This window comes from Oncorhynchus nerka, linkage group LG11, assembly GCF_034236695.1.
Source record: "Oncorhynchus nerka isolate Pitt River linkage group LG11, Oner_Uvic_2.0, whole genome shotgun sequence".
In the NCBI taxonomy this organism is placed as follows: domain Eukaryota; kingdom Metazoa; phylum Chordata; class Actinopteri; order Salmoniformes; family Salmonidae; genus Oncorhynchus; species Oncorhynchus nerka.
The window spans coordinates 54,987,310-55,009,405 of NC_088406.1; the positions used below are offsets into that span (position 1 = coordinate 54,987,310).

General features: G+C 44.1%; 1 protein-coding gene across 2 annotated transcripts in view; it reads right to left on the reverse strand.

The window, feature by feature from the left end:
• Positions 1-2,211, reverse strand: part of LOC115137168 (DISP complex protein LRCH3-like) — a 76,924-nt gene extending 74,713 nt beyond the window's left edge. For both annotated transcript variants that reach the window (XM_065024669.1, XM_065024668.1), the window contains exon 1: positions 1,909-2,211. In XM_065024669.1, coding sequence (XP_064880741.1) covers positions 1,909-2,152 — 244 coding nt within the window. In that variant the 5' untranslated portion in view covers positions 2,153-2,211. The remainder of the gene's footprint in view (positions 1-1,908) is intronic.
• Between the last annotated feature and the right edge of the window lie 19,885 nt (positions 2,212-22,096).

Consider the following 22,096-nt stretch of genomic DNA (forward strand, 5'->3'; position numbering starts at 1 on the left):
GTTTGTTCAAAAGGACTGTAAAGTTGCCAAATGTAAGGGACTCCTGGTATTTGCAGAAATCCATTCAGTTGTATTTTGTGGCTTTTGGCAAATGATTTCTAATTATCTAAAGTCACGCTGTTGCAACTGCCTGTAAACACACAGTCCAGATCAAAGTGAATTATCCCAGGCCTGTGACAAATGGCTTGTTTTCATAAAGGCCTACTATAGTGCACAGGTAATGCGTAGACTACGGTGCTGGACCAGAGAGATGTTTTTATTAGGTTTTATTTACTTCAGTGTCTATTCATTGTCCAAAAGCAAGGCTGTTTCCCCACTCTATATTGCTTCAGAATTTTCACAAATGTCTTAGTATAGGTAATTCCCAAACATTGTAAGAATTTATGAAAACATGATAATGACCATGTCGAAGTGCTCCCTTGTCAGAAAATATATATTTATATATATTTTTTAAGTGTCATATTATTCTTGGTGTGTATATGAACCGATTTTAATAAGATTAAGTTGATAAAATAATGTCAGTTCCACGTTAATTACCCTAAAGCCACCTGGCCCATGGATATAACTGAGGGGACTTCGGGTTATGAGTCAACCCCTGCAAGTGTGTGTGGGGTAGGGGTCTGTGTAAGGGTCCAGGGGAGGGAAAAAAATCTCATAAGAGGCTAATTATTGCATTCATTATGCCTATAGAAGACAGAGAAAAAAACGTGAAATGGGTAAAAGGGGAAAACGATATTTGCCAGAAATACTGGTATGGCATGAGCCATCCAAATTATACATGTCATGTGTGTGTTTAGTGGCCGTTAGTGAGTCTGGAGCGAGTTCAGGAATGTGCGACATCGTGTCAAAGCCCAACCCCAGGCCTGCCACAGTCCCTCAAATGACTGCCCACCTCATATGAGCTGTGAGGGACGATGCAATGCACCATGCCAAAGATGAACGTCGTATCACAAACAATAACAAATAGTTCACCGCATTCCCTCCCTCATTTTCTGTGCCACGAGTTACCTGCAAAAACAGGTAATGGTGACTAAACTGGTTCTTGATAAGAGTCCACATTCCATGAGGGTGCAAATCTGTCAATTATCGCCCCACGTATTATAACGTTTTGAGTGCGCCTGGGAATGTATTTTCAGCATGTTATAACTACCTACATCCATATGAAAACATGAGCTGACGAAAGTTAGGCTGTCAAGTAAATAACTTAGGTAACTAGCCACCCGTCAAATAACTAACGTTATGGTCTAGCTAGCCAGTTCTCTAATTTAAGGTTACCGCTAACGTTAGCTAGCTGAGTAACTCTCCAAATTAACAGGAGCATTGTTACATAGCGACATGCTTAACACGTTAGCTAGTTGAGCGATGCTTTGCCAACTTCCCAAAGCAAATAGTAAGCTAACTAAATTAGCTAAATAGTTTGCTAGCAGCCAAAACAAGAAACATCGTTCATCAGAAAATGTAACTCATTCAAACCAGTGTTGACCAACTCCGCTGTCTGGAGACGTCTGGACCCTCGCTAGCTGGCTGGCTAACGTCAGCTAGCTTGCTAATGTTGGCAAATAGTAAGCTAACTAAATTAGCTAAATAGTTTGCTAGCAGCCAAAACAAGCAACATCGTTCATCAGAAAATGTAACTCATTCAAACCAGTGTTGACCAACTCCGCTGTCTGGAGACGTCTGGACCCTCGCTAGCTGGCTGGCTAACGTCAGCTAGCTTGCTAATGTTGGCCGGACAGTGTCGTGACGTTAGCTAGCAGGCTAACTTGGTAGCTACTCCAAGTCAAAACAAGTCTATTTTCGAGGCTATGCTGGCTAGCTAGATACCCACAGCCACCGTCGAAGTGCCTGTTCGGATTTATTATAAACATTTCCATCTATTCTACTGCGCGAGTCTCGATCCCCACTCACCGGCCCGAGTTGTGTCTGTGAGGTCGTGGTTGGCGACGCTCCTCGGGAACTCCTTCAGTTTCCTGCCGCTGAGGTTGAGACAACCAGTTGCCGAGGCTTCGTCTAATGCCCTGTCCAGAGACCGATTCCAAGACGCAGGACCCGGTGCCCCTACTCCATTACCGGGAGACCCGACCACTCCAGAATTGCCGACCGCAAAAGTCGGTCCGGTGTTCTCCGCAGACAGCAACACCGAAGCCGCCATTACACACCTAGCTAACTCCCACCGATTCTCCCTACCCTGCAGCCGCTAGGTTGATAATACGCAAGCGCAGACTGAAGGGTCGTAGAAGGGAGAGGCTAGTTTGGGAATTGGCCATGCGCAGTGATAATACAAATGTAAGCTCTCCCCATCCCATCCATACTTTCAAAGTAATGATATATGAATGACATCATCTACCCTTGGTGTGACGTTCCTGACTGATTTGGATTTTACTCTCACAATTATCTTGTGTGAATGTTACTTTGAACTAGGCTATTCACTAGGCTATCATTAGGCATTTCATAGCCTAAAAATTATGTATATTGAGCAGTGGTTCTCAATAGGGGGCCCAAAGGAGTTGTTTACAGGGGTCCCTGAAAAAGCAGAGATGAAACAGAAGAACCATAATATAAATCTAACTAAGTAGTGGGCCTCAGAAAGGAAACGTTTGAGAACCCCAGCAATAGTACTTAGGTCATGACCTATAATGATACTATAGCCCAACAATGCAAGTGTATCTGACCAACCATTGGTCTGCCTAACCACTAATGAAAACAGCTAGATTGGTTGAAACTTTTATAATCCAAAAGGTAACAAGGTCAAATCACATTCAAGAGCAAATCAAACAAACAAAACATAAAAACATTCTCCACTGAACTGTCCACTATCCCACTACAGTACTAATTAATTGTATTGCAACAATACAGAGTTTACTCAACAGGTATCAGTCAGTGCTCAAATGATCAATGAGAATAACCACAATAAGACAATGTTTACAAAGTTAATAAAAAACAAGGCAACAGTAAACATGTTGTCCCCCACGAATGATGCAGAGCCCCCGTTGGGCCACTCAGTGTAATTTTGTAAATGATGGATCTCTATGACAAGACGTTTAGTCAACATCTTTTAGTCAAAATCAGACCAGTGGTGTCTGAGATATTTCGTAGGTGGGCTATGTTAGCCAAAATTTCATCACTCTGTGCCCTTGCTTGTGCCCATGCGCCACCATGTGGTCGATATGAATCTTGTTGAGTCTTGACAGTGTTTGCAACATGTGCACCAAATTTTGTTACAATATGAATATCCTTGACAGATTTATATGCATTTATGTGCCAGACCATGTGAATTATTATTGGTCAACAGTAAACATGTTGACCCCCATGAATGATGTTGTTTTAGGTACAAGTCTGGAAAATATTGTGTTTTGAGAGACCTTTGTCCATAGATGCTTTCAGAAAGTTTTCATTCATACCCCTTGACTTGTTCCACATTTTGTTGTGTTTTACCACCTGGAATCAAAATAGATTAAAAAAAAAAATTCTCACCCATTTACATACAATACCCCATAATGAGAAAGTGAAAACATGCTTTTCAACATTTTTGCAAATGTATTGAAATACAGAAATATCTCATTTACATAAGTAGTCACATGCGAGTCAATACTATGTAGAAGCACCTTTGGCAGCAATTACAGCTGTGAATCTTTCTGGCTAAGTCTCTAAGAGCATTCCACATGTGGATTGTGCAATATTTGCCCATTGTTCTTTTCAAAATTCTTAAAGTTCTGTCAAATGTGTTGTTGATCATTGCTAGACAACCATTTTTCAGGAGTTGCCATAGATTTTCCAGTAGATTTGTCAAAACTGTAACTCGGCCACTCCGGAACATTCATTGTCTTCTTGGTAAGCAACTCCAGTGTATTATTTATTCGATTAGATTTGGCCTTGTGTTTTAGGTTATTTTCCTGCTGAAAGGTGAATTCTTCCCCAAGTGTCTGGTGGAAAGCAGATTGAACCAGATTCTCCTCTAGGATTTTGCCTGTGCTTCGCTCCATTACGTTAAATTTTCATCCTGAAAAACTCCCCAGTCCTGAATGATTACAAGCATACCCATAACACGATGCAGCCACTACTATGCTTTAAAATATGGAGAGTGGCACAGAGTAATGTGTTGTATTGAATTTGCCACAACAATAACAGTTTCTATTCAGGGGGAAAAAAAGTTAATTGCTTGGCCACATTCTTTTCAGTATAACTTTAGTGCCTTGTTGCAAAAAGGATGCATGTTTTGGAACATTTTTATTCTGTACATGCTTCCTTCTTTTCACTGTCAATTAGCTTAGTATTGTGGAGTAACTACAATGTTGTTTATCCATCCTCAGTTTCCTCCCATCACAGCCATTAAACTATGTAACTGTTTTAAAGTCACCATTGACCTCATCGTGAAATCCCTGAGCGGTTTCCTTCCTCTCGGTCAACTGAGTTAGGAAGGACGCCTTTATCTTTGTAGTTACTGGGTGTATTGGGAAAGGGAAAAGGCATACCTAGTCAGTTGCACAACTGAATGCATTCAACCGAAATGTGTCTTCTGCATTTAACCCAACCCCTCTGAATTAGAGAGGTGCGGGGGGCTGCCTTAATCGACGTCCACGTCATCGGCGCCCAGGGAACAGTTGTTGTTGTGGCTTAACTGCCTTGCTCAAGGGTAGAATGGCAGAATTCTAACCAGTGACCTTTCCTGGCCTGATGCTCTTAACCGCTAGGCTTCACCATACAAAGTGTAATTAATAACTTGACCATGTTTTTATTTTAATTTTATTTATTTTATTTCACCTTCATTTAACCAGGTAGGCTAGTTGAGACAAGTTCTCATTTACAACTGCGACCTGGCCAAGATAAAGCATAGCAGTGTGAACAGACAACAACACAGAGTTACACATGGAGTAAACAATAAACAAGTCAATAACACAGTAGAAAAAGAAAAAAAATAGTCTATATACATTGTGTGCAAAAGGCATGAGGAGGTAGGCGAATAATTACAATTTAGCAGATTAACACTGGAGTGAAATGATCAAATGGTCATGTGCAGGTAGAGATACTGGTGTGCAAAAGAGCAGAAAAGTAAATAAATAAAAACAGTATGGGGATGAGGTAGGTAAATTGGGTGGGCTATTTACCGATGGACTATGTACAGCTGCAGCGATCGGTTAGCTGCCCAGATAGCAGATGTTTAAAGTTGGTGAGGGAGATAAAAGTCTCCAACTTCAGCGATTTTTGCAAATCGTTCCAGTCACAGGCAGCAGAGAACTGGAAGGAAAGGCGGCCAAATTAGGTGTTGGCTTTAGGGATGGTCAGTGAGATACACCTGCTGGAGCGCGTGCTACGGGTGGGTGTTGCCATCGTGACCAGTGAACTGAGATAAGGCGGAGCTTTACCTAGCATGGACTTGTAGATGACCTGGAGCCAGTGGGTCTGGCGACGAATATGTAGCGAGGACCAGCCGACTAGAGCATACAGGTCGCAGTGGTGGGTGGTATAAGGTGCGTTAGTAACAAAACGGATGGCACTGTGATAAACTGCATCCAGTTTGCTGAGTAGAGTATTGGAAGCTGTTTTGTAGATGACATCGCCGAAGTTGCGGATCGGTAGGATAGTCAGTTTTACCAGGGTAAGTTTGGCAGCGTGAGTGAAGGAAGCTTTGTTGCGGAATAGAAAGCCGACTCTAGATTTGATTTTAGATTGGAGATGTTTGATATGAGTCTGGAAGGAGAGTTTACAGTCTAGCCAGACACCTAGGGACTTTTAGATGTCCACATATTTTAGGTCGGCACCATCCAGGGTGGTGATGCTAGTCGGGCGTGCGGGTGCAGGCAGCGAATGGTTGAAAAGCATGCATTTGGTTTTGCTAGCGTTTAAGAGCAGTTGGAGGCCAAGGAAGGAGTGTTGTATGGCATTGAAGCTCGTTTGGAGGTTAGATAGCACAGTGTCCAAGGAAGGGCCAGAAGTATACAGAATGGTGTCGTCTGCGTAGAGATGGATCAGGGAATCGCCCGCAGCAAGAGCAACATCATTTATATATACAGAGAAAAGAGTCGGCCCGAGAATTGAACCCTGTGGCACCCTGTTGGGGAATAATCAGAATTGGTTGGTAACATAGGTAAGATGTTTTATATTCATCATATGTTTGTAAGTTACTTCTCATCAGAATGTTATTTTTGTATAATACTGTGGCGGGGTTGCAGTTATCCGTTCTATGTCAAGACTAAGTTGCATGGGCCGCAGAGAGGGGAGAGGTCAAGGTGTCATCATGTGTAAACATATCTTTTGCTCCACTGTGTCTGTGTGCCAGTCACTCCCTACTTTTCCCATCAGGGAGAGGAGGATGGCAGTGTCTGGAATCATTCTATGCTCCCCGTGAGCTTGTCCAGGATTGGTTGTATTTAGAATTGGTTTATTCTAAATGACAATTTGATATATGCCTGTTGATATGGAGGATTGGTTTATAGTTCTGGGTTTGAGTAAGGAGACAAAGCTGAACGATTTATTATGTCTATGCTGTCTGACTATGTGTGTTCTTTGCTATTAAATGATCTCAGTTGCAATGTAGAGGGGGCTCTCAGAGAATTCATGGATAGACACTGAATTGATCTGAGAGTCACAGGGTTGTGATAGAGCTCATATATCCAGATCCAGGTCTCCGGTAGCCTCTGGAACTGCCGATCTGCGGCCAACAAGGCAGAGTTCATCTCAGCCTATGCCTCCCTCCAGTCCCTCGACTTCTTGGCACTGACGGAAACATGGATCACCACAGATAACACTGCTACTCCTACTGCTCTCTCTTCGTCCGCCCACGTGTTCTCGCACACCCCGAGAGCTTCTGGTCAGCGGGGTGGTGGCACCGGGATCCTCATCTCTCCCAAGTGGTCATTCTCTCTTTCTCCCCTTACCCATCTGTCTATCGCCTCCTTTGAATTCCATGCTGTCACAGTTACCAGCCCTTTCAAGCTTAACATCCTTATCATTTATCGCCCTCCAGGTTCCCTCGGAGAGTTCATCAATGAGCTTGATGCCTTGATAAGCTCCTTTCCTGAGGACGGCTCACCTCTCACAGTTCTGGGCGACTTTAACCTCCCCACGTCTACCTTTGACTCATTCCTCTCTGCCTCCTTCTTTCCACTCCTCTCCTCTTTTGACCTCACCTCTCACCTTCCCCCTCTACTCACAAGGCAGGCAATACGCTCGACCTCATCTTTACTAGATGCTGTTCTTCCATTAACCTCACTGCAACTCCCCTCCAAGTCTCCGACCACTACCTTGTATCCTTTCCCTCTTGCTCTCATCCAACACTTCCCACACTGCCCCTACTCGGATGGTATCGCGCCGTCCCAATCTTCGCTCTCTCTCCCCCGCTACTCTCTCCTCTTCCATCCTATCATCTCTTCCCTCTGCTCAAACCTTCTCCAACCTATCTCCTGATTCTGCCTCCTCAACCCTCCTCTCCTCCCTTTCTGCATCCCTTGATTCTCTATGTCCCCTATCCTCCAGGCCGGCTCGGTCCTCCCCTCCTGCTCCGTGGCTCGACGACTCATTGCGAGCTCACAGAACAGGGCTCCGGGCAGCCGAGCGGAAATGGAGGAAAACTCGCCTCCCTGCGGACCTGGCATCCTTTCACTCCCTCCTCTCTACATTTTCCTCTTCTGTCTCTGCTGCTAAAGCCACTTTCTACCACTCTAAAGTCCAAGCATCTGCCTCTAACCCTAGGAAGCTCTTTGCCACCTTCTCCTCCCTCCTGAATCCTCCTCCCCCTCCCCCTCCTCCCTCTCTGCAGATGACTTCGTCAACCATTTTGAAAAGAAGGTCGACGACATCCGATCCTCGTTTGCTAAGTCAAACGACACCGCTGGTTCTGCTCACACTGCCCTACCCTGTGCTCTGACCTCTTTCTCCCCTCTCTCCAGATGAAATCTCGCGTCTTGTGACGGCCGGCCGCCCAACAACCTGCCCGCTTGACCCTATTCCCTCCTCTCTTCTCCAGACCATTTCCGGAGACCTTCTCCCTTACCTCACCTCGCTCATCAACTCATCCCTGACCGCTGGCTACGTCCCTTCTGTCTTCAAGAGAGCGAGAGTTGCACCCCTTCTGAAAAAACCTACACTCGATCCCTCCGATGTCAACAACTACAGACCAGTATCCCTTCTTTCTTTTCTCTCCAAAACTCTTGAACGTGCCGTCCTTGGCCAGCTCTCCCGCTATCTCTCTCAGAATGACCTTCTTGATCCAAATCAGTCAGGTTTCAAGACTAGTCATTCAACTGAGACTGCTCTTCTCTGTATCACGGAGGCCCTCCGCACTGCTAAAGCTAACTCTCTCTCCTCTGCTCTCATCCTTCTAGACCTATCGGCTGCCTTCGATACTGTGAACCATCAGATCCTCCTCTCCACCCTCTCCGAGTTGGGCATCTCCGGCGCGGCCCACGCTTGGATTGCGTCCTACCTGACAGGTCGCTCCTACCAGGTGGCGTGGCGAGAATCTGTCTCCTCACCACGCGCTCTCACCACTGGCGTCCCCCAGGGCTCTGTTCTAGGCCCTCTCCTATTCTCGCTATACACCAAGTCACTTGGCTCTGTCATAACCTCACATGGTCTCTCCTATCATTGCTATGCAGACGACACACAATTAATCTTCTCCTTTCCCCCTTCTGATGACCAGGTGGCGAATCGCATCTCTGCATGTCTGGCAGACATATCAGTGTGGATGACGGATCACCACCTCAAGCTGAACCTCGGCAAGACGGAGCTGCTCTTCCTCCCGGGGAAGGACTGCCCGTTCCATGATCTCGCCATCACGGTTGACAACTCCATTGTGTCCTCCTCCCAGAGCGCTAAGAACCTTGGCGTGATCCTGGACAACACCCTGTCGTTCTCAACTAACATCAAGGCGGTGGCCCGTTCTTGTAGGTTCATGCTCTACAACATCCGTAGAGTACGACCCTGCCTCACACAGGAAGCAGCGCAGGTCCTAATCCAGGCACTTGTCATCTCCCGTCTGGATTACTGCAACTCGCTGTTGGCTGGGCTCCCTGCCTGTGCCATTAAACCCCTACAACTCATCCAGAACGCCGCAGCCCGTCTGGTGTTCAACCTTCCCAAGTTCTCTCACGTCACCCCGCTCCTCCGCTCTCTCCACTGGCTTCCAGTTGAAGCTCGCATCCGCTACAAGACCATGGTGCTTGCCTACGGAGCTGTGAGGGGAACGGCACCTCAGTACCTCCAGGCTCTGATCAGGCCCTACACCCAAACAAGGGCACTGCGTTCATCCACCTCTGGCCTGCTCGCCTCCCTACCACTGAGGAAGTACAGTTCCCGCGCAGCCCAGTCAAAACTGTTCGGTGCTCTGGCCCCCCAATGGTGGAACAAACTCCCTCACAACGCCAGGACAGCGGAGTCAATCACCACCTTCCGGAGACACCTGAAACCCCACCTCTTTCAGGAATACCTAGGATAGGATAAAGTAATCCTTCTCACCCCCTCCCCCCTTAAAAGATTTAGATGCACTATTGTAAAGTGGCTGTTCCACTGGATGTCTTAAGGTGAACGCACCAATTTGTAAGTCGCTCTGGATAAGAGCGTCTGCTAAATGACTTAAATGTAAATATAATTAAAGATGGACTTTGATAACTAACTCTGACTTGTGTGTGGTTTGCGCTCATGATTTGGTAAATAGAGGAAATTTCCACGACAACCCCCATAGAGACTGCCAGAGGACCGGACAACATGCCCTCCGATTTGACACACTGAACTCTGTCTGCAAAGTAGTTGGTGAACCAGGCAAAGGCAGTCATTAGAAAAACCCAGGCTACTGTTCTAAAGGATATCAAAGTATTTTTTTTGTGGTTGCACTTCAGTTTGAAATTCACTGCTCAGCTGAGGGACCTTACAGATAATTGTATGTGTGGGGTACAGAAATGAGGTAGTCATTCAAAAATATGTTAAACACTATTACACCACAGAGTCCATGCAACTCATTATGTGACTTGCTAAGCAAATGTTTACTCCTGAATTTATTTAGGCTTGCCATTAAAAAGGGGTTGAATACCTACTAACTAAAGGCACTTCAGCATTTCATTTTTTTATTTTTTGTAAACATTTCAAAAAACATAATTCCACTTTTACATTATTGGGTATTGTGTGTAAGCCAGTGACAAAAAATCAAAGGTGAATAAATGTTCAATTCAGCCTGTAACACAACAAAATGTGGAACAAGTCACGGGGTGTGAATACTTTCGTGCAGATCGGACATTCGGTGCCAGAAGAGTACCGTCACAGACAGAACAGTTGTAAAAATCTTTGGTAGCGGTTTAAGTGTTTTTCACAAAATTCAAAATGGCGGAAAATTCATCACGGCGAACCTTATTGGTCCCTGGTCTTTGGAACATAGGTCCCTCACCTGACAAGGAACACATCTACCAAATTGAAAGACTTTAGGTGAAACGGGGTTAGGCCCTTGACCTGTCAAATTAAGCATTTTCAATCTCTTATTATAGCGCCACCATCTGGCCAATCAGTCTAATTTTGTAAATGACCTCAATGGACAAGGATTTCTATTCACGGGTTGGTTGTTTAGGAACAAAACTGATGCATCCTGAGTTTAAGGTGGCAGTGACAAAAAGAGAAACGGATCATTTATCTGTTTACACAATGGAGTTGAAGGCCATACTCTTGGCTGCAGAGTGGGTGGAGGAGGTGAGGCCAGACAGAGTAGTCACCTGCCCCGACTCCTGTACAGCAGTGATGAGCCTTTTTGACAGGATGTATTCTATGTGGTTTTTCAGTGCTTATATAGGGTGAGACAGATGGGGGTATTTGTGATGTTCCTCTGGGTACCAGCTCATGTGGGAGTAGAAGGGAAGGAGGAGGTGAATGGTATCACCAAGCAGGCTCTTAAACATCCTATTGTTAAGATGGAATTGTCAATCAGTAAAGGAAAAGTCAAGGGGTTGATAAAAACAGTGGCAAGAGTTGTTGTGGAAAAGGGAGGGAAAGGGAAGATACCTGTTTAAGATTCAGGAAAAGGTTGGGTCAGGGAGGTCATCAGGCCGAGAGAGAAGTGTAATCACACGGCTGAGACTGGGACCCAGAATGCTCAATAGTACATTGAAATTGGCGAAGAAACATCCGACTGGGAGGGTGCTCATTGTCAGGAGGAGATGGAGACAATGGAACACGTTTTTCAATATATTTCGATCTTGTCTCATCGCTGAAACTCCCCAACGGGCTCGGGAGGCGAAGGTTGAGTCATGCGTCCTCCGATACATGACCCGCCAAACCACGCTTCTTAACATCCGCCCGGTTAACCCGGAAGCCAGCCACACCAATTTGTCGGAGGAATCAAGGTTCACCTGACAACCGAGGACAGCCTGCAGGCGCCCGGCCACCAAAAGGAGTCGCTAGAGCATGATGAGCCAAGTAAAGCCCCCCAGCCAAACCCTCCCCTAACTCACTCTACACTGGGGCAATTTTGTGCCGCCCTATGGGATTCCCAGTCACGGCCGGTTGTAATACAGCACGGGATCGAACCCGGGTCTGTAGTGACACCTCGTGCACTGTGATGCAGTGCCTTAGACCACTGTGCCATTCGGGAGGACAGTGGAACATGTTCTATTTCAGTGCCAGAAATATGGGAAGGAAAGAGAGCTATTCTCTTCGATCATAATCACAGTGTATATTCCCCCCCAAGCAGACACATCGACGGCCCTGAAAGAACTTAATTTGACTCTATGTAAACTGGAAACCACATATCCTGAGGCTGCATTTATTGTAGCTGGGGATTTTAACAAGGCTAATCTGAAAACAAGGCTCCCTAAATTCTATCAGCATATCGATTGCGCGACCCGGGCTGGCAAAACACTAAATCATTGTTATTCTAACTTCTGCGACGCATATAAGGCCCTCCCCCGCCCTCCTTTTGGAAAAGCTGACCATGACTCCATTTGGTCGCAAAGTTCAAGGGGGCAGAATACTTTCGCAAGGCACTGTATATATAAAAATGTGGGACAGGGGGTGAGTGTGATCTTGTATGCTGATGATGGGGCTGTATGGAAGAGAGGTGGGAATGTGATATATGTGATGAGGAAGATTCAAGAAGCTGTGGAGGATTGGTCGCTAACGTAAGGTTTTAGGATGTCTGTGGCCAAGTCCTGCTTGGTGTTTTCTAGGAGGAAGGTTAAAGGTGGGAATGGCTCAGTCTGTCTCCTGTCTCAGCCTCCAATATTTATGCTGCAGTAGTTTATGTGTCAGGGGGCTAGGATCAGTCTGTTACAGTGGGGCAAAAAAGTATTTAGTCAGCCACCAATTGTGCAAGTTCTCCCACTTAAAAAGATGAGAGACGCCTGTAATTTTCATCATAGGTACACTTCAACTATGACAGACAAAATGAGAAAGAAAATCCAGAAAATCACATTGTAGGGTTTTTAATGAATTTATTTGCAAATTATGGTGGAAAATAAGTATTTGGTCACCTACAAACAAGAAACATTTCTGGCTCTCACAGACCTGTAACTTCTTCTTTAAGAAGCTCCTCTGTCCTCCACTTGTTACCTGTATTAATGGCACCTGTTTTAACTTGTTATCAGTATAAAAGACACCTGTCCACAACCTCAAACAGTCACACTCCTAACTCCACTATGGCCAAGACCAAAGAGCTGTCAAAGGACACCAGAAACAAAATTGTAGACCTGCACCAGTCTGGGAAGACTGAATCTGCAATAGGTAAGCAGCTTGGTTTGAAGAAATCAACTGTGGGAGCAATTATTAGGAAATGGAAGACATACAAGACCACTGATAATCTCCCTCGATCTGGGGCTCCACGCAAGATCTCACCCCGTGGGGTCAAAATGATCACAAATCCCAGAACCACACGGGGGGACCTAGTGAATGACCTGCAGAGAGCTGGGACCAAAGTAACAACGCCTACCATCAGTAGCACACTACGCCGCCAGGGACTCACATCCTGCAGTGCCAGACGTGTCCCCCTGCTTAAGCCAGTACATGTCCAGGCCCGTCTGAAGTTTGCTAGAGATCATTTGGATGATCCAGAAGAAGATTGGGAGAATGTCATATGGTCAGATGAAACCAAAATATAACTTTTTGGTAAAAACTCAACTCGCCGTGTTTGGAGGACAAGGAATGCTGAGTTGCATCCAAAGAACACCATACCTACTGTGAAGCATTGGGGTGGAAACATCATGCTTTGGGGCTGTTTTTCTGCAAAGGGACCAGGACGGCTGATCCGTGTAAAGGAAAGAATGAATGGGGCCATGTATCGTGAGATTTTGAGTGAAAACCTCCTTCCATCAGCAAGGGCATTGAAGATGAAACGTGGCTGGGTCTTTCAGCATGACAATGATCCCAAACACACCGCCCGGGCAACGAAGGAGTGGCTTCGTAAGAAGCATTTCAAGGTCCTGGAGTGGCCTAGCCAGTCTCCAGCTCTCAACCCCATAGAAAATCTTTGGAGGGAGTTGAAAGTCAGTGTTGCCCAGCAACAGCCCCAAAACATCACCGCTCTAGAGGAGATCTGCATGGAGGAATGGGCCAAAATACCAGCAACTGTGTGTGAAAACCTTGTAAAGACTTACAGAAAACGTTTGACCTCTGTCATTGCCAACAAAGGGTATTTATTAACAAAGTATTGAGATAAACTTTTGTTATTGACCAAATACTTATTTTCCACCATAATTTGCAAATAAATTCATTAAAAATCCTACAATGTGATTTTCTGGATTTTTTTTCTAATTTTGTCTGTCATAGTTGAAGTGTCCCTATGATGAAAATTACAGGCCTCTGTCATCTTTTTAAGTGGGAGAACTTGCAGAATTGGTGGCTGACTAAATACTTTTTTGCCCCACTGTATATCCGGTGTCCCGTGTGAATTTAAGTATGCTCTCTCTAATTCTCTCTCTCTTTCTCACTTTCTTTCTCTCTCTCGGAGGACCTGAGCCCTCGGACCATGCCTCGGGACTACTTGGCCTGATGACTCCTTGCTGTCCCCAGTCCACCTGGCCATGCTGCTGCTCCAGTTTCAACTGTTCTGCCTGCTGCTATGGAACACTGACCTGTTTACCGGACTTGCTACCTGTCCCAGACCTGCTCTTTCCAACTCTCTAGAGACAGCAGGAGAGGTAGAGATACTTTGAATAATTGGCTATGAAAAGCCAACTGACATTTACTCCTGAGGTGCTGACCTGTTGCACCCTCGACAACCACTGTGATTATTATTATTTGACCCTGCTGGTCATCTATGAACATTTGAACATCTTGGCCATGTTCTGTTATAATCTCCACCTGGCACATCCAGAAGAGGACTGGCCACCCCTCATAGCCTGGTTCCTCTCTAGGTTTCTTCATAGGTTCTGGCCTTTCTAGGGAGTTTGTCCTAGCCACTGTGCTTCTACACCTGCATTGCTTGCTGTTTGGGGTTTTAGGCTGGGTTTCTGTACAGCACTTTGTGACATCAGCTGATGTAAGAAGGGCTTTAAAAATACATTATATTGATATAGGTAGGTATGTGGTTTGAGGAGAGTCTTACATGGAAGTGTAGGAAGGTGCTGAACCTCATGAGGGCAGTGGCAGTATATGATTGGGGCATTGATCAGGTCATTTTAAGGATTATGGGTGCTTTCTATATGAATCGACAGCCAATACGGTACTACAGCGCCTCGGTAGGATACAGTCAAGGGCCCTGAGATTGTGTGTGGGTGCCTTCAGGACGACACCTGTTGAGGCATTGCAGGTGGATAGTGGGGAACTGCCACTGAGAATAAGGTGGGACAAACTTGGATTAGCGTACTTGGCGAGGTTGAAAGGGAGTACAAAAGGACATCCTGCGAGGAGTGGGTAAGCAGAGGGCGTACGGGTGAACAATTGAGCAGAAAGTTGTAGAATATGGACTGGGGGAGAGCGAGATAGGACCGGCAATTGCATTGGGGAACGTTCCTCCATAGCTGTTTCCGAAACCAAGTGTAGATGTGGAAATGATTGAGGGTAGGAGAGAATGGAGTGAGGACGTGAGACGGGGCATGGAGAGATACATAGATAATCGTTTTTATTCATTTTTTAAGGACATATACAGATGGTTCAAAGGATCCAGTCAGCGGTAGGGCAGGGGCAGAGGTGTATATCCCAGATATCAATGTTAGAGTATGTAAGCGGTTAACTGATTATTTGTCAGTGTTTGCGGCTGAGTTGATGGCCATGATTATAGGTCTGAGATGGGTGGAGGAGGTGAAACCACTCACAGTGGTGATCTGCTCATATTCAGCTGCAGTGATGAGTAGTGTGACGGGTAGGTCGGACAGGAGAGACTAGTTTCTGGAGATGATGGTGCTTTTAATGGGATTGGAGAGGATGGGAGTGGTGGTAAGCTTTTGCTGGGTTCCCACCCATGTGGGTGTGGAGGATAATGAGAAGGCTGATGTGGTGACTAAGAGTGGAGTGAGGGGGTAGATATTCAGGTCCCGTTGGGCCGAAGGGAAGTCAAGTTCTTGATCCAGGCAAAATAACTCAATCTTTGGCAAAGGGAGTGGGATGCTAGTAGTAAAGGGAAGCAATTTTATTGCGTGCACCAGTCAATTAAGGAAGAGGTGGGGAGTGTGGGATGTAGGAGAGAGGAAGTTATGTGGAGTAGACTACGGTTTGGGCACACAGGTTTGAATGCCTCGTCGTGGATGATAGGGAGACATGAAACAGGTCTGTGTGATGAGTGTTTAGTGGTGGAAACAGTGGAGCATGTGTTGATATTTTGTGAACGGTATGGCCTAGATAGGGTGAGATTGTGTGAAAGGGTTAGAGAGGTTGGGGTGGTGTAGTGGGGGGAGGGAAGTGTTGTCTAGGGCTCTATTTCACTTTCTTAGAACAGGACAAATGAAGAGAATTTAATGAGGTAGGCTGTGACTGGCCTCACACTCCAGTACAGTAGGTGGCGCTGTATGCACCTTAAACGTTGGATGCAATCCGCCAACCCAATTTTTAAAGAAGAATAACTATATTTCGCCTCAAATATTTATTAAAAACTAATACATTTGCACAAGGAGCACATATATCTCAAATACATCGTTACAGTTGTTTAGCTAGCTAGTAAATTTAGAAATCTAGAAATATTAGCATTGACCTGAAATCAGTCAAAACAGCACAAAACAACACATGGTATCAATAACAAGATGAAACTGTCTGAAACGAGTCAGTATGATTCCCCACATGGCAGTTTCTCGTCATTGTTGGTAGCTCTCTGGCTATTCAGATTCACAACAACTCATGGACTTCTTCCCCATTGAAGCGTGGGCATCGTTTTCGTGACTTGCCAGCTAAGTCATCTATGACAAATAGAATCATTCACCCTGGTTCCGCCAAATCGGTCCAGGTCTGAGATATTGAAAGTAATAACGTAACCGATGGAGACAGTTCCACAGTCCCCACCCGATTTAATCGTGGGATTCAATAACAGCACAAAACAACTCTTGTTTTGGTGAATGTAATGTCATCACAGATATAACAATTAGACAGATATTTCACAGAATGTAAAAATGTGAAGCATCCATCTGGCGTTTCCACTTACTACCCAATAGCCGGTAGTGGGAGAAGATGGAAGGCTTCACAAAGTATGGGTTCCCTAAAGGAAATATGCAAATTAATGTTAGAAAGTGGTGCACCGAGGTAAAGACAGTTTCAAGTTGGATATTCGCGCTTTCAAACCTCAATAGCTTTTCAAACCACTTGAGCCACATACTCCAAATAAGTGTCATGAAGTTGGAAAAAAACACACAACATTGTGTAGTAGAGTTAAAATGGTTAAGGGCGCTGTACTGCAGCGCCAGCTGTGCCCACTGCCCGTACGGGAGTTGTAGCGACGAGACAAGATAGTAGCTACTACAACAGTTGGATACCACGAAATTGGGGAGAAAAAGGGGTAAAATAAAAATATAAAAAAAGGTTATTCCATCAAACTTCAAATGATTAGAATAGTACACAACGCAGAACAGAACAACCAGGTTGAGGGTCAGTGGCCAAAGCCCACGAACAGGAATATTCCAAGTTCAGACAGAAGGGGGGAGTCAGATCGCTATGATCGCCAGGAACTTTACTTTTGGTGTCTATTTTTAATTGTTGCGCTACTGGTGCTGCCTGTTGATGTAAGGTAGGCAGCTACAGGAACTGAATGATGTTAACATCTTCGGGTTTTGTTTCATTAAATGTATTTTATTTCATCAGGGTGCTTGCGTCACCTACTAACACCCTGTAGCTCCCGTTCTCCTCAGTCAGAGAAAACACTGAGAGAAAGCTATGTGTTGCAGATTACTCCTTTGTAGAAGTAATGTGAAATAAATAAAACATCCCAAGGTTAATGCCGTGGATATTGTTATAAGGGAGTGAGAGACTATTGAAACATGTAACTTTCAGAGTTTTATTGTTGTTATTAATATAGTTTACAGAGTGCTAAAAGTGCTGCTGTTGCTAGCTAGCATGCCTTTCTGTGATGCAGACGGTTAGCTGAGCTGCCGACTGGTGCTGGCGTTGCATTATGGGAGATGTAGTTTGGTCCTCTACAGTCTGAATGGAATAGAGGCGATTTCACGTTGTAACTTGTTTATGTTGCAGTGTTTTTGTACATGAGTTGTTGTATTTTGGTACTGTCAACACTGAAAGCACCTAGCAATGTATTGGGGATGTGAGACAGGATATGTGTTTTACCTTTCTTCATGCTCCTGTGTAGAACAAGTTGTCAGATGGTGCTTTGGAGACTGATGTGTTCCTGTCCTGTCTTTTCACAATACTATGGCAGATCAACATAAAAGCCTAAAAGACAGCCATGGTGTCACTTTTCATTTCTTGGTTCTCATGTGCTACATAAGAGACCCGCTACAATTGCACAGGTCTTATTTTCAAGATCTGGACATTAATAATAAACATATGCAAATGTGAGCAGCATTTTGTATTCCAAGTTGTATTAGTTAAGGAGCGTAAACAAAGTACAAACTTTTTTTAAACGTTCAAATTTCAAAAGTTCCTTCATCACTTTGACCTGGTGACTTCAAACAAGGTTTGGAATGTCCACTGACACTACCCTTCTATATTGCACACCCTTTAGTTTGTCCATTTTTCATCTCACAAGATTTAAAAATATTTTTTCAAAATGTAGAATTTCAATAGCTCCTTGGTCATGTGACCTACTGACATCAAACAAGGTTCAGAATGTCCACTGACTATACCTTCATATTGCACACTCTGATGTTTGTCTACTTTCATCTCATGCTATTAGACTTAAATATGTAAGCTTTGCAGGCCTTCATTTTACATGGGTGTTTAAAGAAATTATAATTAAGTCAACAAATGTTCCATCCTCGCAATAACTATCTTTCACATGGACACTGAAAAGATCCACAAATGGCTGTTTGTGGAATGGATTAAGGACAGGAGAGGTGTTCGAACAGAGGTGCTTAAAGGAAGGCGCACAGGTCGGCCTCATGAAAAACAATGTTTCAAATGCTCTTTTTAATCACAGTAATAAGCAGTGATTTGTCAGTCACAGTGAGCTTGATAACGTGGAAGAATCCTTTTCATAGCATCACTTTCATATACTGTACATTAAGACAAATCCTTCTACGTTGAGTATTAGAACCCAGTTTACATAACCTGATATTGACTTGATATTTGAGTGCATTCACAACGAGCCACCTGCAGACTACTTACAAAATGCAATATTGCATTTGAGGGTTCGTTTTTCTGATGAAAATAGTTATTTGATGCATGGCCTACTGTTTCTAACTGGGAAAATAAATTCCTACGTCTTGTTGAGCAAAATTGATTTAGGTACATTTTTGTGAAGAGGTATGAGGGTTGTGATATGAGTGATTTAATAGTAAAATCATTTAAAGGATCAATACATTTCTATATTGCTTCCCCAGTATCTGCATGAACCATCAGGCCAAGTGTTTTTGGTTGACCCTGCTGGACAGAAGGAGAGAGAGGAATTGGAACACGCTGCATTCAAATTCAGGTCTTAGTTATTCCATTGTACTTGATCTAATACATATTAGCATTTTACATACATTCATAAGTGTAATACTTTGTTATGACATACAGTGAAAAACTCTCTTGGCTGCTGGCTCTGTCACTTTCAGACATGCGCAGAGCAGACTTGAACCACAGGGGTTCTCTGTAAAGAGAGAGGAACCAAAAAGGCACAGACACACCCCTTGACTTTCAATTGGCACTGTTGACCTGTATGTATTCTCTCCTGATTGGCTCTGTGGTGCACAGTCTGGTAGTCTGACTAAAGTGCCAGAGGTATGAGGAGAGACATCCTCCTTTGTATTTATGGGAACAAATATTTCCTAACACTTTGGATCCTATTCTTGGACAGTTAGAAGACACAATGCATCAATGCAAACATGTTTTTATCACTAATTACTGTCCATGAGTAACCTCAACCTTGTGGGTCTATGGGTGTTTGGGCCAATAAAGTGCCAACTCAATTCTACCACTGACTAGTCTCTCATGCCCCTATGATCAGGGACACAGGGCAATAGTTTTTAATCTAAACCAGCCCTTTTCTACTGGAGTACACTAACCCCTAATTCGGGGCTCTTTTCTTGACACACAGTAGCAGTTTACCAGATAAGAAGTCAGGAAGATCAAAAGTAGATTGTTGTAAGGGTGTATTACATCCTGTGCTGGCCCCATTTTCATATCCATTCTGGATTCTGAGTGGTAAAATCATAGCTGAAAAATGCCTCTTTGTATGTCTATACATTTTCCGCCAAGACAGAACTGCCAAAGGGGGTGGAGTTGCAATCTACTGCAGAGACAGCCTGCAGAGTTCTGCCACTTGTTACAGACCCCCCTCAGCCTCCAGCTGTGCCCTGGACACCATATGTGAATTAATTGCCCCCCATTTATCTTCAGAGTTTGTACTGTTAGGTGACTTAAACTGGGATATGCTTAACACCCTGGCCGTCCAACAATCTAAGCTTGATGCCCTCAATCTCACACAAATGATCATGGAACCTACCAGGTACAACCCCAACTCCGTAAACACGGGGCACCCTCATAGATATCATCCTAACCAACCTGCCCTCCAAATACACCTCTGCTGTCTTCAACGAGGATCTCAGCGATCACTGCCTCATTGCCTGCGCCCGTAATGGGTCCGCAGTCAAACGACCACCCCTCATCACCGTCAAACGCTCCCTAAAACACTTCAGCGAGCAGGCCTTTCTAATCGACCTGGCCCAGGTATCCTGGAAGGATATTGACCTCATTCAGTCAGTAGAGGACGCCTGGCTATTCTTTTAAAGTGCTTTCCTCTCCATCTTAAATAAGCATGCCCCATTCAAAAAATGTAGAACCAGGAACAGATTATAGCCCTTGTTTCACTCCAGATCTGACTGCCCTTGACCAGCACAAAAACATCCTGTGGCATACTGCATTAGCATCGAACACTCTACTCAGCAAATTGTATGCAGTCTATCACAGTGCCATCCGTTTCGTCACCAAAGCCCCATATACTACCCACCACTGCGACCTGTATGCTCTCGTTGGCTGGCCCTTGCTTCATATTTTTCGCCAAATCCACTGGCCCCAGGTCATCTATAAGTCCTTGCTAGGTAAAGCCCTGCCTTATCGCAGCTCACTGGTCACCATAGCAGCACCCACCCATAGCACGCGCTCCAGCAGGTATATTTCACTGGTCACCCCCAAAGCCAATTCCTCCTTTGGACGCGTTTTCTTCCAGTTCTCTGCTGCCAATGAATGGAACGAATTGCAAAAATCACTGAAGCTGGAGACTCATATCTCCCTCACTATCTTTAAGCATCAGCTATCAGAGCAGCTAACAGATCATTGCATCTGTACGTAGCTCATCTGTAAATATCCCATCCAACTACCTCATCCCCATATTGTTATTTATATTTTTTTGCTTCTTTGCACCACAGTATCTCTACTTGCACATTCATCTTCTGCACATCTCACTCCAGTGTTTATTTGCGAAATTGTAATTATTTCGCCACTAACGGCCTATTTATTGCCTTACCTCCCGAATCTTACTTCATTTGCACACACTGTATATAGACTTTTGCATTGTGTTATTGACTGTAGGTTTGTTTATTCCATGTGTAACTCTGTGTTGTTTGTGTCACACTGCTTTGCTTTATCTTGGCCAGGTCGCAGTTGTAAATGAGAACTTGTTCTCAACTGGCTTACCTGGTTGAATAAAGGTGAAATAAAACATTTTAAAAATACTGTATGTGGGAATGTCTTATGTCCATCCTACATGTAGTGTTGGTACATGGAATATTCCTCAACTGCATATATCATAAATTGCTATGGCAAATAGAAGTATTATGTTCAACAGCTGACATTTTCAGATATTATTTTGACAAACACACTTTGGTGCTTACAATTCATTCTCTATTGTCATGGACTTGGTGAGCACTGTCATCTGTGATCTTTGTGATATGACTTTCCTTAAGCACGTACTGATGAAACTGTCACTTAATATTTTTTTCTTAAAGTCTACAAACGCTCTACATTTTTTCACTATGTGATAGGGTTGGATCCTATATGCTACTTTTATTATTGTCCTGTAAATGGTTCAGTGCCTATAATTTAGGCTGTGTGTAGAATGGGGCATAAAGGAAATTACCTCTACTAATAAATTCCTATTAGATTATAGTTATTAAGGTAAACAGCATACAAGTTTGGCTTGTTTATACATTTGCCTATAACTAATCAGAATTCCATTATTTTTACATAAAAAAAGAGACGTCAGCGTCCCACATAGGCTAACATCCTGTGAAATAGCATAGCGCAAAGATACTAAATGCACAATTCATAATGTTAAACTTTCTTGTAAATACATGTATCTAACATCATTTAAAAGCTTAACTTCCTCTTAATCCAACCAGTGTCAGATTTTTTAAATGCTTTTCAGCAATCTTCTTTTGGCAATACAAAATGTCCAATCTTCACAATAAATGGTTGCTTTGTTCGATTAAATCATGTTTTTATGCATAAAACGACACATTTTGTAAAAGGCTTGTGTGGTGAATTCCGTATCCTTCGACGTTCAACGAGACATGGGATGCAATCAGTCACACAGCATTGACGTTATCTA